The sequence below is a fragment of the Electrophorus electricus genome, chromosome 16 (genome assembly GCF_041902795.1).
Source record: "Electrophorus electricus isolate QZ-2024a chromosome 16, ASM4190279v1, whole genome shotgun sequence".
Classification (NCBI taxonomy): domain Eukaryota; kingdom Metazoa; phylum Chordata; class Actinopteri; order Gymnotiformes; family Gymnotidae; genus Electrophorus; species Electrophorus electricus.
The window spans coordinates 1,762,501-1,776,825 of NC_137512.1; the positions used below are offsets into that span (position 1 = coordinate 1,762,501).

Genomic DNA, 14,325 nt, shown 5'->3' on the forward strand with positions numbered 1-14,325 from the left:
AGCCGAGGTACAGCGTCTGTGCAAAACACGACTGATCTTTTCCCCATCAGCCGTCGTAGTACAGGGTGCATCCAACGTCTGTTCAAACCCTAACACACACACACAGCAACACACACACACCTCCTTACATCCCCACATGTTGGTGTCACCACCTATGCACGGATCGAGGAACGACCCACAGACCTCAGTCTTCCTCGCTGCCCATGAGGAAGCCCAAGATGAAGTCGTTGGCTCTCTGCCGATCGTTCGGCATCTGCCGGCCTGTCAGCTGCGGCGGACGGATGAGGAGGCTCGCAAAGAGCGTAGCTGAATTAGGAGAAAAGCAACAGAGCCAATTAGAAAGCGCAGTAGTTCCTTTAAGGGCGATCGGCGCAGGAGTGGCAGGGAGGGGCAGCTGACCTATGAGGTTGGCTGTGAGGTTGTTGTAGATGGAGTGCTTCAACAGTTCCCTCAGGAAGGCCATCAGGTAGCGGAAAACATTGCGGTGAGCTCGGGGGAGCTGAGATATTAACTGTTAAACAAAACAGAATTTAAAAAAATACATTTTATATATATATATATATATATATATATATATATATATATATATATATATATATATATATATATATATGAATCAATACTCTTTTATTCTCATTGTCATTTTTATCTCAGTCTTTTATCGTGGTTTTCAGTTTCTGAGTTAGTTACAACTGCTGTGTAATACCTAAAGGTGTCATTTCACTTTAATTGCTGTATAAAAGCTAACGATGACATAAGAAATCTAGGAGGAGGGATCATATTTTGGGCATGTTGTTTAATGAAATGAATCTGCAGTAGACCAGTGTTGTGGTTACAGAGTTCTGTGAATACACAGGAAGATTTGTATATAACAGTGTTGCATAACTTCAACCAGTCTTCATTAATTAAGACAGTTAAAGGACTTTCTCAAGCGCACTTTAGAAAAAGTCTGATTTAATGTCTGACTAAGAGGCATGCACGTTTGACGTCTTACCCAAGGTTAAACCTTGTTTCTTAACCTCTGTCTTATTATAGTCTCCAGCTGTGATATAAATAAGTCAATAAAATGTCTCATTTGTAGGTCTGCTAAAGTTTTCTTAATCCATCTGAGTCACTCTCAGATAAAATGTCTACCAATCCCTTCAGCTTCCAGCCTCCTGCTGGTCATGTCTGGATTGCGAGGCAGAGGGGAGCAGGATGATAATCTGATAAGGGATTTTTCTTTCGTCCTTTCTTGAAGCAAACTGTGTTGCACATGACGTTACTTAATAATTATCTGAAATCCCTCATCAATGTTACAAGGAATCAGCTCTGTCATTCAGTACCGGGTGGCATCCAAGTGTCTCGATGCTGAACCACAGAAAACCACATAAATTCATAAACCAGATAGACATTTGTGTTATTTTGGGCCAACCAAGAATAACACTGGGCTAGAGGAAGGCCCGCCTAACAGTTTAGATTTGAAACTATGAAGCATCATTAATGGAATATGAACCTTACATAATGGTACTGTTCATCTCTAAAGCCCTGAAGGATTTGGCAGTATGGTTTTAACAGTGAGACGGTTCTGTGTACCTGCTTACAGAGACGGCTATCGTGGGAACACTCAAGACATCGCTGGTAGAGTTCGTAACATACCACGGGCTCAGGCAGGGCCTCCAGGAAGATCAACAGAGCTTCAGCCACTGAGTGGTTACAGCCAGCTGACACACGGTTAGGGAACAAAGCACACATTGAACCCACAGACACACTAACTCTTCTTTAAGAGAATAGCCATGGAAACATTCAACACATCTTGAGAATGCATGATAAATTGGACGGAGAGAACATTTTGCCTAAATTGCATTTGAGGTGATGTGCAGGGACTGTTGACAAAGTGAGAACGTGTAAAAGTAGAAAAGGACGCCAGACAGAAGGGACATGGCGTCCCGACACAGCTCAGGGCCCACCAGAGCAGGGCTCCCCTACTCACAGTCTGAGCACTGCCAGCAGAAATTACGTGAGTTCAGATGGCGCGCCGCCACACCAGACAAAGCCAGACATCAGCATCAGCCAGTAACATGGGTTACACAGTGGAACGGGTGAGGTCAACTTCTGCTGAAACCTTTTTCCCATACCAGAAATTCCATTAGGTGTGGCAAATTACAGGGCAGTATTGGTTTATTATGGATCGGAGGATACGGATGGAGTCGGGAATGCTGGTGTCCAAACAGTCAATGATGCTCTGCAATTCCTCTTGCAAGCCAGGAGTCTGAAAAAGGTCCTCCTAGAAAAATCGCAGTTAGGGTGTAACCTAATGCCTGACCCACAGAAACGCTATTAAAAAAAAATCACTTTATTCGAGCTGGGACATGATATTTACCTGCTGACAGGCCTTGGTGAAGAGATGGTTGACTAGCAACCACACCTCTTTTGGGATCTTTAAGGGCCTGTCCTCTGTTACTCCGCAGTCCACTAAGAAGTTCATCCTGGAATTTTCCTGAGAGAGGGATTAATGTTAACATGTTCGAATGAAACTAAACTGCTGGGCTTGTGTCTGATAAAGTATTTCTTTGCTTTATTAGATGTTAATATAAAAAAGTCACAATTTTAAATGGGTAAACTGCTGAGACAAGTTTCAGAAAGGTATTAGAGGTTAAAGGTGAGATGGTCACGCATTAGGCTCAGTGAGGTGTCAGGAAGACTTTTTGTACCAGACATGTCAGATTCGTTTAGACACTGTAAACGGATCCCCGAGAACTCTGTTCCAAAAATAAGCCATAGCAAGGAGTTCTCTCTCAAACACACACTCACGCACACAAACAAAGAGCAATAACCCATCATCTGAGGGTTTTTTTTTTTTTTAGGTGTGTAAGAGAAGACAAGACAACAGGACAGAGTGGACACACTAATCTAGGCATGTAAAATGTTTTAAAGTTTAAAAACACTGAACTGCAAACTCTAAACAGTACAAGCGTTCTGTGGGCCTCATCTCCGTGCAGTGCTGTACTGTCTTATCAGTGTGTGTTGGGCTGCTGCAATACAGCTCTCGCTCTCTCTCGCTCTCTCTCGCTCTCTCTCTCTCTCTCTCTCTCTCTCTCTCTCTCTCTCTCTCTCTCTCAGCAAACCAACATGCTGCAAATAATGTACAGTGTGAACTTCCGCATGCAAGTCAGCTGCATGTCCCCAATGAAAAGCGTTTGGATCTCACTTCATAAACACAGTCAGTAAGACAGACAGAACACTTCAGCAGTCCTTATGATGAATTCCATAGGGCTTTACCTGTTTCGGGCAGCTATCGTCTCCCTGACAATCAACAGGTCCCAAGAGTGATGGGGGAAAGGTCAGTGCACAGAGCAGGATGGCAAGAAGGAAGGGACAAGAGAGACATTGCATAACCAGTAAAACCAGAGCACTGCATAAGATGTGGTGAACTGGTGTTCCCTCACCACCAGTAGGCACAGGAGAACCAGAGGGATGAGTTACCTTTCGTTGCCATGGTAACGAGTCATCCGCATTTCACCTCTGAGCGCGCGGAGAACTAGCACAGCGCCGAACGCACGCGAGCAACACAGAAATGCGCGAGAGCTTTCGGAACGACAGCCAGACTTGGCCGGAGGGTGCTGGGACGTTTATGGAAAGCCTTGTTTATGGGGCGGCGTTTCCTCACTCGTTCAGACTCTGGCAGCTCGACGGAAGGCAGAAGTGTCACAGATAACACGGTGTGATGTGCACATAGATGTGGCTTACACCAACAGATCCGCGTTAAATATCCTCATTTATCTGGAGTATGTGCTCAGAGACGCTGTTAGTTAAACTTCCTCCTCACTACTGGGTCCTTCTTACGTAGCTTCTGGAGTTAAATCTCACAACGAGCTTGATTTTACCCTATTTTTTAAATAAAAGTGTTTAAATAAGACTTTTCCCGCTATGCATATGACAAATGACTAAAGGACTTTTATGCTGAATGCAGTCACTTTTGAATATAATATTCCAACTCATATTTCACGTCTATTAAACTTACCTAATTAAAAATGTCCCTATCTTGCCGATATGATGCACAAATGAGCAATGGTGTGATAAGAGAGGCATTTTGATTACTACAGAGGATGAAATGCGCAGTCATGTGGCTGCCGCCAACCTGCTCGGGTGTGGAGGCGTGTGCTGGAGGTTGTGACCTCACCAGGTCGATTAGCTCGGTGACAGGGACTTCACGGATGGGTTTCTTCACGTGGCACAGCGTCTCCAGGGAGGTTCCGAAACAGCTGGGCAGGTAGGTCCCGGACACCGTGACGAAATAGTCCTTCCCCCGGTCCAAGTGCAGCACGAGGATGTCTTCAATCTTGTCCGCGCCAGAGTTGAGCAGAGTTACTGAGTCCTTACTCACGTACACCTCCAGGGAGATCTCCATGGTCTCGTCTGAGAGGAAAGCGGAGCGCGTTACGCTAAAAACAGGCAGATCTACCGTCAACACGTAAGCGTTTAGTGTCAGGTTTAGTGGAATATCAGTTGTGGTGCTGATATTGATAGCCATCCGTTTTATTCCCCATTTTCATTTTGCTCGACTTTCCTAACAAAAGTAGGAGCAGATGAGTGTGGGCATGTGTGAGGTGAGCGTGAGGGGAACGTGGCTGGCTTGTGTGGCGTGTGGGCGTGGCACGCACTCGGGTCCAGGAGGCCCTCGCTGGGGTCAGCCCGCAGCCAGGCTTTGCAGTACTGAGAGTCGTTGAGTTTGGGAATGAAGGCGAAGGAGCAGGGCACCTGGCCGTCGTTGGTGATGAGAAAACTCTGCCTCTGCAGCTGTCGGAACTTCACGTTCTCGAAGGTGAACTGCGCCAGGCGAGAAGACAACACAGACTAGCATGCAGGCAGACAGATGCACGCACGCACACAGTGTGGTGATCTGATCACGAACCTCCCTTCGAGTCAGTGACAGAGAAGGCAGGAAGTCATTCTCCATGCGATCCATGTCGCGGACCAGCTCCTCAAACACCTTCTTATAACGAGAATCATTCACCATCTTCACCTGCAACATGGCACACACACACACACACACACACACACACACACACAACACAGAGTCTCGTGGTCAAAGACAATCCTATACATGGGTCGGAGGCTCTTTGGTAAGCATCATGAACAGAGCTGAGCAGGAGAGCAGATTCACCCCGATGCTGAAGATAGCACTGACAGGCTTGTGGTCGCTGGTCTGCAGCCCCATGTGGCTGCGATAGGAGAGCTGCTTCACGTCACTGCCCCTCCACAGCACGCGGTCACACCAGGCGGGGACGCGGCACTTCCCACTGCAGTGCACAACACACACCAGTCGTCACACCTTCACAGCTGCGAGTTTACTTCACATGCACAAACAGCAGGCCAGCAGGAACCACACAGGTGGGTTCTAGAGCACGGCTGAGGTTGTCAACAGCACCTCGAGTCCCAGCGGTCGGACTTTGCGTCGTATTTGTAAGTGGGGATGAAATTGATCTCGCCCTCCATGAAGTCGGTGAAGGCCCTCTTACACTGTCTCTGCATGTTCAACTAGAAAACCACAGAGAAGACAAAAGTGGAGCGTTGGCCAGCATGGACACCTCTCGACCATTCAAATAGCAGAACCATGTGTAAATATCACCAGCACTATCAGAGAAGGAATAAATGCACACAAAACAGGAACAAGCACCAGGGGTGCTGACGAACGGACAGTAAAGAGAGTTTACAGAACTGAGAATGAGCTATAGGACTAACTAGGACTAAAGTGACGACTTCTGTCATTTAGCAGCTTGTGTGTGGAACACAGGATGCCTCTCCTGTCTGCCCTCACCTGGTCGTACTCCTGTAGTAGCCGCAACTGTTTCTCAGCAATGAGCTTCTTCACCATGGCCGCGTCGTACATACACAGGCGGTAGTTCAGATCTCCCAGCCAGATCACCACGCTGAGGAGACACACACAGTAACCCACAAGCCTCCATTTCACACGCGACCAACTGGGGCTCCAACCTCAGCCCCATGGGAGAGGCTGGCGCACTCACTCGTGTTTGACGATGGAGAGCGGCGGGTGTTCCATGAGGTTGAAGGTCATTCGGGCGCAGATGTCCTTGTAGTCCTGGTTTCTCCGCTCGAAGTCCTCCACGTGAGCCGCCAGGTGGGAGTTCACCACGCAGAAGCTGGTGTTGTGAAACACGAAACGCACAGCCACGCCCCCCTTGTTTCCCTGCACACACACACACACGCGCGCGCACACACACACACGCGCGCACGAGCCGTTCTCATTACCCTGACGCTGAAGGACACGAAACGGAACAAACAGAAGGACGGACGCGCGCTGTGCTTCCTCTCACGACGAACCACAGGCATGTCCGTTACGAACAGACGCACCATTTTGTTCATGAGGCCTGTTCCTACGCACTCGGCGGCGACCTCTCTGATGTGGCTGACGTGTTCCTTTTTCACAAACACCACCAGCATCATACCGACCAGTCGAATAATGCGAGCCTACGGCCCAGAACAGAGGACGTGGGGCAGATCAGGACCAGGACACTCGCACGTGCTCACAGGATCAGGACACTCGCACGTGCTCACAAAACGATACACGGCTCAAGGCATATAATCATTGAGAACTGAGCGTGAACTACAGACCCAAGAGGCGTGGTCTGTGTGTAACGCACCCACCCGCTTGTACTTGGCTTTCGGATGAAGGCTTCGCTCCACTGCGTCGATCCACAGCTGCTCTTTGGACGAGTCCATATAGAAAAAGGCCTCTGTGCTCAAATCCAGTTCCTGAAACCTACAAAGTCACAAGGCTCCTGCTTCAGGAAACGGCTGTGGTGCGCAGCCCGAGGCACCGTGGCACTGAAAGCAATGCTGAGTTTATATACTGACCCCAGTGCATAGACATCAGGAGGCTCCGCATCACAACACAACCAGGGAGCCAACGTACAGTCTGGCGACTGTCCATTTACATTCCATGTGCCTGCAAAAAACCTACCAAATCAGAGAAAATGAACAAAACAAGTTTAAAACAAACAAACAAACAAAAAACACACATACTGTCAGCCTTGTGGAAAGCATTTCAAATGAAGATGACTTCCAGTTGAAGTGCAGTGACAGACGATAGCCCGCTACCAACCTGAAGTTGTGGATGTCCACGTAGTCCTTCTCTTTTTTGGCCAGGCGGTATTTGAGGACACCCTCTCTCAGGCCCGCCTGGCTGCTGTACGTAGCCTGCCTCAGGGTGTGCGTGACGGGACTGTCAGCCCAGGCGCTGGACCGCTCGGCACCATGACTGCACCTGTAAGGGTCAGAGCCCACTTCACTCACAGTGCCACGCATATATATCTGTGAAGGCGGACTGGGATTGCCGGTACTTACTCTTGCCTGACTGGTGTGGGAGTTTGGATGGGTGGAGGTCTGTCTCTGGGAGGGGCTCCTGCCCCTGAGGCAGTGGAGGGCACGTAGGGGCCTTTTCGAGGTGGGAGGGGGGGCACAGGAGGAGGTGGGGCTTCCCTCTGGCCAATGGTCTGGTTCTGTCGATTCTTTTGTTCCTCGACTTTTAGTGCATGGTTGAAATGGTTCTCAAAGCCAAAGTCTGTCACCAGGGAGACTGAAGGGTCACCAGAACCCGCTGAAAGGAGAGCGGTGTCCGTATTTGTAGATGACGGAGGAAATTAGAAGTAAACAACTAAATATCGGACCCGAGCATCCAATTAGCCGATAAGCATAGAATGTGAAGTATTAAAACAGAATAGCATTTTATGCACCAGTGCGTGAAGGGGTTTCGCCTGCGCTGCTGTTGGCATGGCCTTCTAGCAGGTTCTTGGAGGCATTGACTGCAGGTCTGGCGACCCGTCTGTGAGGGGCGGGGCCAGAGCGTTTGAGGTGTGCGCACACTCCAGGCTCCATTTTCCCAGGTACTGAACCTTTCACTTCAACTGCAAGACAGCAGAACTAGTAAACCACTTGGTGAAATCAAAGAGACTAACGTTAAGCAAACCGTACTGGTTGACTGCTGGCACGAGGAAGACACACCACTGCTAATTTGTCCCTTTCTCATAAAAGCACGGCAAACAAATGTACACGATGATGCTTGTGTGCTAGAAAGAAAATCCAAGCAACAGAAAGAAAAAAAACATTCCTTGCATCAGCACATGTCTGAACTTGAAATATGCCAACAGAGAACCAGAGGGCCTTCCTGAATTTACGCACACACAAACACTCGCAGCGAGCGTGAGAGAGCTCTAGCCCCGAGACAACGCTCTGCCTTTCATCAATTCACCCCCAAAACAACTGCACTCCCAAAACTCTCAACCCTCCTCAACAACCGAACTCTGAGTGACAGGCAAAGGACACGCACCTCTCCTCCAATCACGCTCACCCACCGTAGCTGTCCAACTGGCACGGCTGGAGACCAAAACAGTTTTCCAATTTGCCAGGTTTATCCGCAACCCAAGCGCTGAGAAAACCGCTGACTCTCTAACGTGTGGTTGTTCTGTTTCACCCTTGTCTTGGTATTTAACTAGAGCTAAACAGTAAATCCAGGGGAACTGAAATTCAGCTACAATTTTTATTGCACTTTATGCTTACAAAGTTAGGCATGTTCAAATAAACCATCTCGGTGTGCTTTCATATTGGTTTATATTTATTTGTTGTTATACTTTAAAACTTGCCCAATTCATGGCAAACCAGTTCAAAGTTTACCCAGACACCCAAGGCAAAAGCAAACTTTCACCCTGAATACTGTCTGGCAGTATTCAGATCTTGAAAAGATCTCAAGAATGCGGAGACAAGAATATGGCCCTCACACGTGTCAGGAGAGCAGCGATGCACAGCTGATGGACTTCACCTCGGTGTGCTGCCTTGCTCGGCGGTGAAGTCACACACAGCTCAGAGTTTCGATAACTGCACGTCACACAGCGGCACCATGACTCATCCTCTGCACGTCTGCATGTGGCATCTGCTACACTTCACTGACTTTACTGTAAATATTGTGAAAGACTTCTGGAGGCCAGCAGAAAGACTGATAAAATTAGCACAGGCACATTACGTTTACACCTAGCGTGAATACTTAATCTGCTAATGCCAAGAGCAAACATTTAAGGGCTGTGAAGACAAGTGTCTAAAGTAGCATTAAATACAATTACAACGCTCCCTTATACATGCAGTAACATCTTTCTGTTTCACTCCTATATTAACTCTACAGGTTTAAGTAAGTCAGCAATGTTTTAAAATCTCCGTTTTTAAAAATGTTTTACAGTCTTTTAACATTCAAAACTTGGGTACAGTTTAACGTAATGGAGCAACTTCTCCAGCCTCATTTAATTGCCACGTGTGGGTCCTCAGAGCTACTTTAGGACAGGAGAACAAAACTGCAGCAAGCACTCAGTCAAGCCCTTGCGCAATTTGTGAGAGAACGCACAGAAGCCATTCCTCACATGCTGAAACTATATTCCACGGTCAAACACCCTCAACAAAGACCAGTTGGTACCCGACAACTCTCAGCCTTAGAAAGTGTGCGTGTGAAACCAAGATCCCCCAGCGAGCTGCTCTGCAGAGCCCCAGAGCGCGCCGGCCGGACGATGAAGAGTGTGGCCGAGCACGTGTGCTCACCTTGCTGCTTGGCCTTCATCACCTGCTGGATGAACGTACGGCTGCGCTCGTCATCCTGCAGTTCCACCAGAAGCTCCGGGGGGTGCTCTCCTTGGATGCGGACTCTCAATGTAGCTGCCAAGGGAGAGGTCGAGCAGTGTGACCCTTCACACGCTCCCATAATCAACCATGCAGAGAGCTTTTTGGAGCGGTTAGTGTGTTCAAGGCAATGGTCGAGTGCTGAGTTTTACAGACACCTGACAGCATGCACCAAAGACTGCTAAGTTAGACGGTGGGATAAGATGGTAATAACCACCGTGTTTTCAAACCTACTGTTGATCTCCCAAAGTTGTTAATCATCTTACAAAGTGAAGGGTCAATGATCATCCTAGAAGCTATAAGACAACAAAACGTATGCTTACTGCTTATTGAGATGTCAATGAGAAGAGCCTCCTCTGCTTCTGAGAAGAAGAAAAAACAGTTGAGGGCAGTTATGACTCTGAAGGGCAAAGGTGCACTACTTGAGAGAACATATTTCCTGCTGGCTTGCTGTAATAAATTATCATTTTTAGATTAACAGAGGAGGGTTCAGGGACTTCACTTCTTATAAAACCCACAGACACCACAACCTTCCTAATAAAAGGCTAAAATGAGCCGATGGCAGAGCTTTGCACATCCTCTAACCCTCACCACATGTACCAAGTGCTTGATAAAGAGCACCCTGAAAGAAGCACCCTGCTGTAGTGGGAAATGCCGCTCTGAAACACTGCACACAGTACAACATCCACTTACCTCGTACCATCTGAAAATGTCTGTTGATGGGTATGGACAACTGGGGCACCGGACTGGACACAACTGCATCAGGGTTAGACAGAACATCCAACCTTAAAGAGAAAGAATACTTCTGTATTCTCACATGATACCAAACTACTCTCACCCAGGGGTACCTCTGAAATTTCTAGCTCTAACAATACCACTTAGAACTGAAGAATACCAAAGAAGCAAAGCGCACAGGAGTGTGAACAAGTCAAGTAAATTTAACGTTATCTCCTGTGATTTTTCTGTGTGCATTACAATGGACCCCAACCAGACACACAACCTGTCAGATGTACACTGTTGTTTCTGACAAATGAGGCGTCCTAAAACAGAGCTGCGAGGTTCACATCTTAAGACACACACACACACACACACACTCAGACACACAGCTGGGTAAATACATGCTGAGTTAGGTACTCAGGTACACTGCCCACTCACTCTCAGTGTACATGCTTAAACATCTGTTTCACTTAGCATGAAATCTGATTACCACATATTTGGGTAAATGTCATCAGAGCTGACTGTGGACAGAGCCAAAGCAATGTGTAAACGAAAGAGAAAGAGAAAGAGAGAGAGAGAGAGAGAGAGAGAGAGAGAGAGAGAGAGAGAGAGAGAGAGAGATATGCAAACAGAAATACAGCCTGTAAGCACTATCATCAGTTTCTGGAAGTTTGCCTTTGACTTTATAATGGTTGCATCACAACACTAGGAACATAAAATAAAGCGCTTTCAACTCTATAAAACAATACACGAGCCGAATTCTTACAAATTCCATGTCTGTGATCAGAAAATAGAAGCTCCACATAACACCACAAATATTAATTGATGAAATATACTCAAACAACCTTTGAACATAAAATACCAGGATAGTGTGTAGAGAGCAGGTCTGGTTGGTTTTGTATTGGTGTTTTATGTCACACAGCCTACTACTAGAGCGCCAGATTGCACTGAAATAAAACATCAAGGTTAATTACAGTAATTAATAAAATGTCGAGGTTAATTACGAAGTGCTGCATTTCATTACACAATATCAATTTCAGTTTCAAATGGGCAGTGGTAGCTCAGTGGTAAAGGTGCTTCACCTGTAATCAGAAGGTTGCTGGTTCAAGTTGCCACTGTTGGGCTCTTGAGCAAGACCCTTGACCCTCAATTGCTCAAGTTGTACTTAGTCATAACTGTAAGTCGCTCTGGATAAAAGCGTCCGATAAATGCCAGAACTGTAGTGCTACGTCTACATCTCTCTCAAGCTTTAGAGATCAACCTAAATGAAACACAGATTCATCTGAAATAAATATCTACAACTGAGACTATTAAAGCGTTACTTGAGCTCTGACACAAGCGATCAATATCTGATCAATCCAGAGACATCCAACCCCACCGCACAGTGCCTGTAACCCTCTCTCTACCGAGCAGCAGCACTCCTGACACCAGCGTGAGGCTCACCGTGTACGCGTAGCTTGTTGTGTTGAGGACAACACGGTGGAATGCAATCTAATGGACAACACTCTGGTAGGCAGTGACATTTCTCCTCATCTTTTCACTCACACAGACGCAAGCACGCAAACACACACACACACACACACACACACACACACACACACACACACAAGAATGCAAACACACACATTCTCTCCAACACTGAAAATATGAATGATTAAACATCCTCTACCCTGACTGCACAATCTTGCACACAATCCTGACACACCTAGATAGACATTTGCATACCTCATTACAACCTCATAACAGCCCCTGATAGGTTAATCTGAATGCCAAATTATAAACTGCAATAAAAGGTTTAACACAAATGTGACTGTAATCACCTACATTACAGAGAATAACTATGCAAAGAACATATAATGGTACTCTTTTTAAAAAGTAAATTTAGAGAGCAGCTTGATACTAGACTGCCTGTTGGTTTGTAAACTTATTTGAGGCTGGTGAAAAATTGGTATAAAATCAGAGAGCATAAAACAAAAATACAATCACCATCTAAACAAACAAATAAACAAAAACCAAAAACAAAGTAAACCAAGCAGCCAAGTTAGCCTGGGGAAGCAGGTACTCACTTAAATTGTCCCAAGCACTCCAGCAGGGAGAGAAGCCTAGGTGCTCGGTGCCCGGATGTCAGCTCATGACCCCTCACTGTCTGATCACAGCAGTTACGGACTCAACGGCACAAAGTGGAAACACAAGGGCAGGTGGAAAAATGACCCACATACACCATTACATTTTACACCTGACCAATCAGCTGTGCTTTCCTAGCAGAGGTGGGTCTGTGTCTGTGGGTTACCTACCATGTCTATCAACACAGGAAATCTTGAAAAAGCTTTTTTGTGTGCCATCAAAAGTACAGGAAAGCCTGCAGAAGATAGCTGTCTCATTCTCAGTGTTGAGGGATCAGTGCATTTCCATGGGGTCAGGTACAGACGTGTACCTGGGCTTGTGCCAAGAAACCCAGCAAGGGTACACCAGCACCACACTGGCATGTCAGAATTTGTACAGTCCTACCTCACGCATAATTACACCTGGGTTTTCACAATGCTCTTTCATAATCTGTACGGGAAACAATTCGATAAGCAAACACCAAATAAACAAAAATTACAGAAACCAAGGCAGCTGTTCGGTTAACACTGTCATTAACCAGGATGGGAGGGGAAGCTACCTGAAAGTTAAAATGGGCCTCGCCTCGTTTCGAGCTGTGGGATGTCTGATTACTTTAACCAGCTAGCCCGTGGCTATCTGCCTGTGGGATGTCTGATTACTTTAACCAGCTAGCCCGTGGCTATCTGCCTGTGGGATGTCTGATTACTTTAACCAGCTAGCCCGTGGCTATCTGCCTGTGGGATGTCTGATTACTTTAACCAGCTAGCCCGTGGCTATCTGCCTGTGGGATGTCTGATTACTTTAACCAGCTAGCCCGTGGCTATCTGCCTGTGGGATGTCTGATTACTTTAACCAGCTAGCCCGTGGCTATCTGCCTGTGGGATGTCTGATTACTTTAACCAGCTAGCCCTTGGCTATCTGCCTGTGGGATGTCTGATTACTTTAACCAGCTAGCCCTTGGCTATCTGCCATTCTCGCTGTGTGGCTGACACCCAGTCAAGGAGCTTTAACCCAACGAGCCAACCAGCCGGCAGCGATAGTCCCACAAACTCAAAGCGAGGCGGCTAGTTAGCGCCACTACGTTCCCCACACGGAGGCCTTCAGAAGGATACTACCACACATTTGTCCTCGCCCAGTCCGAGTGGAGGCTCCATGCTTCAGGTCCAGTTAGTCTGTCGCCATAAACACGGTGCCCGGTCACGGAGCGCTAGGCTAGGCTAGGCTAGGCTAGGCTGGGCTAGGCTAGGCTAGGCTAGGCTAGCTGAGTCGGCTGAGGGGAATAAAGGCGCCGTTTCCCCGGGGATGACAATCCGGTCCTTTTCCAAAAGTGAACGACAAAGCCGGTGTTTCTCTCCCGTTTCTCGCGAGACGAGGCGACGAGCCTGCGGCTACACTGCGAGGTGCGGAGCCTCACGCGCAGCCAAGACAATAACGGCGCCTCTCGGAAGGGGAGCGCGCTCGTCCGTGTCACCGTCACTGTTACCGTCGCCCGGCCGCGGAGGTAAAACCGCCCGCGCCGCCACCACGAGCGTAACGTAAGATAGTGAACGCTAGCTCGGCACCTCGTCTCTGTGACGCGAGGATTCCGCGTCACGAGCGTCCTGAACATTAAAGCAGCGCAGAATTTGCGCATACTGACATGTCAGAAGGCTTTCGGAATATTTGGGTCTTAAAAATATGCACTTATAACAAATAATTTATTTACTAATAAAGACTTTTTAGCCGGTAGTAAATTCTAAGTACTCCATAGCATTCGGCGTTGGATACGCGCTGTGGACATGTAAATGAGATCCGTGATCCACATCACAGGGCGAGGCCTCCCTCTGTCGGTGTGCAGCCGAGCCT

General features: G+C 47.4%; 1 protein-coding gene across 15 annotated transcripts in view; it reads right to left on the reverse strand.

The window, feature by feature from the left end:
• Positions 1 to 14,278, reverse strand: part of ocrl (OCRL inositol polyphosphate-5-phosphatase) — a 16,443-nt gene extending 2,165 nt beyond the window's left edge. Inside the window, exons 1-25 of one of the 15 annotated variants that reach the window (XM_081699491.1) lie at positions 13,593 to 14,278; positions 12,444 to 12,523; positions 10,354 to 10,445; positions 9,984 to 10,022; positions 9,583 to 9,696; positions 7,737 to 7,907; positions 7,348 to 7,600; positions 7,106 to 7,267; positions 6,859 to 6,960; positions 6,649 to 6,763; positions 6,355 to 6,471; positions 6,009 to 6,190; positions 5,801 to 5,912; positions 5,411 to 5,520; positions 5,147 to 5,282; positions 4,895 to 5,005; positions 4,644 to 4,809; positions 4,121 to 4,398; positions 3,262 to 3,285; positions 2,363 to 2,479; positions 2,182 to 2,266; positions 1,576 to 1,703; positions 400 to 511; positions 184 to 306; positions 1 to 89 (exon numbers count right to left, since the gene is read on the reverse strand). The exon at positions 1 to 89 is cut by the window's left edge and continues 2,165 nt beyond it. In XM_081699491.1, coding sequence (XP_081555617.1) covers positions 185 to 306; positions 400 to 511; positions 1,576 to 1,703; positions 2,182 to 2,266; positions 2,363 to 2,479; positions 3,262 to 3,285; positions 4,121 to 4,398; positions 4,644 to 4,809; positions 4,895 to 5,005; positions 5,147 to 5,282; positions 5,411 to 5,520; positions 5,801 to 5,912; positions 6,009 to 6,190; positions 6,355 to 6,471; positions 6,649 to 6,763; positions 6,859 to 6,960; positions 7,106 to 7,267; positions 7,348 to 7,600; positions 7,737 to 7,907; positions 9,583 to 9,696; positions 9,984 to 10,022; positions 10,354 to 10,445; positions 12,444 to 12,523; positions 13,593 to 13,634 — 2,970 coding nt within the window. In that variant the 5' untranslated portion in view covers positions 13,635 to 14,278 and the 3' untranslated portion in view covers positions 1 to 89; position 184. Of the gene's footprint in view, positions 307 to 399; positions 512 to 1,575; positions 1,704 to 2,181; positions 2,267 to 2,362; positions 2,480 to 3,261; positions 3,286 to 4,120; positions 4,399 to 4,643; positions 4,810 to 4,894; positions 5,006 to 5,146; positions 5,283 to 5,410; positions 5,521 to 5,800; positions 5,913 to 6,008; positions 6,191 to 6,354; positions 6,472 to 6,648; positions 6,764 to 6,858; positions 6,961 to 7,105; positions 7,268 to 7,347; positions 7,601 to 7,736; positions 7,908 to 9,582; positions 9,761 to 9,983; positions 10,023 to 10,353; positions 10,446 to 11,459; positions 11,639 to 12,443; positions 12,544 to 12,671; positions 13,550 to 13,592 lie in introns of those variants that run through there. The other 14 variants (XM_081699498.1, XM_081699502.1, XM_081699499.1 and 11 more) reach the window with 14 other exon arrangements.
• Between the last annotated feature and the right edge of the window lie 47 nt (positions 14,279 to 14,325).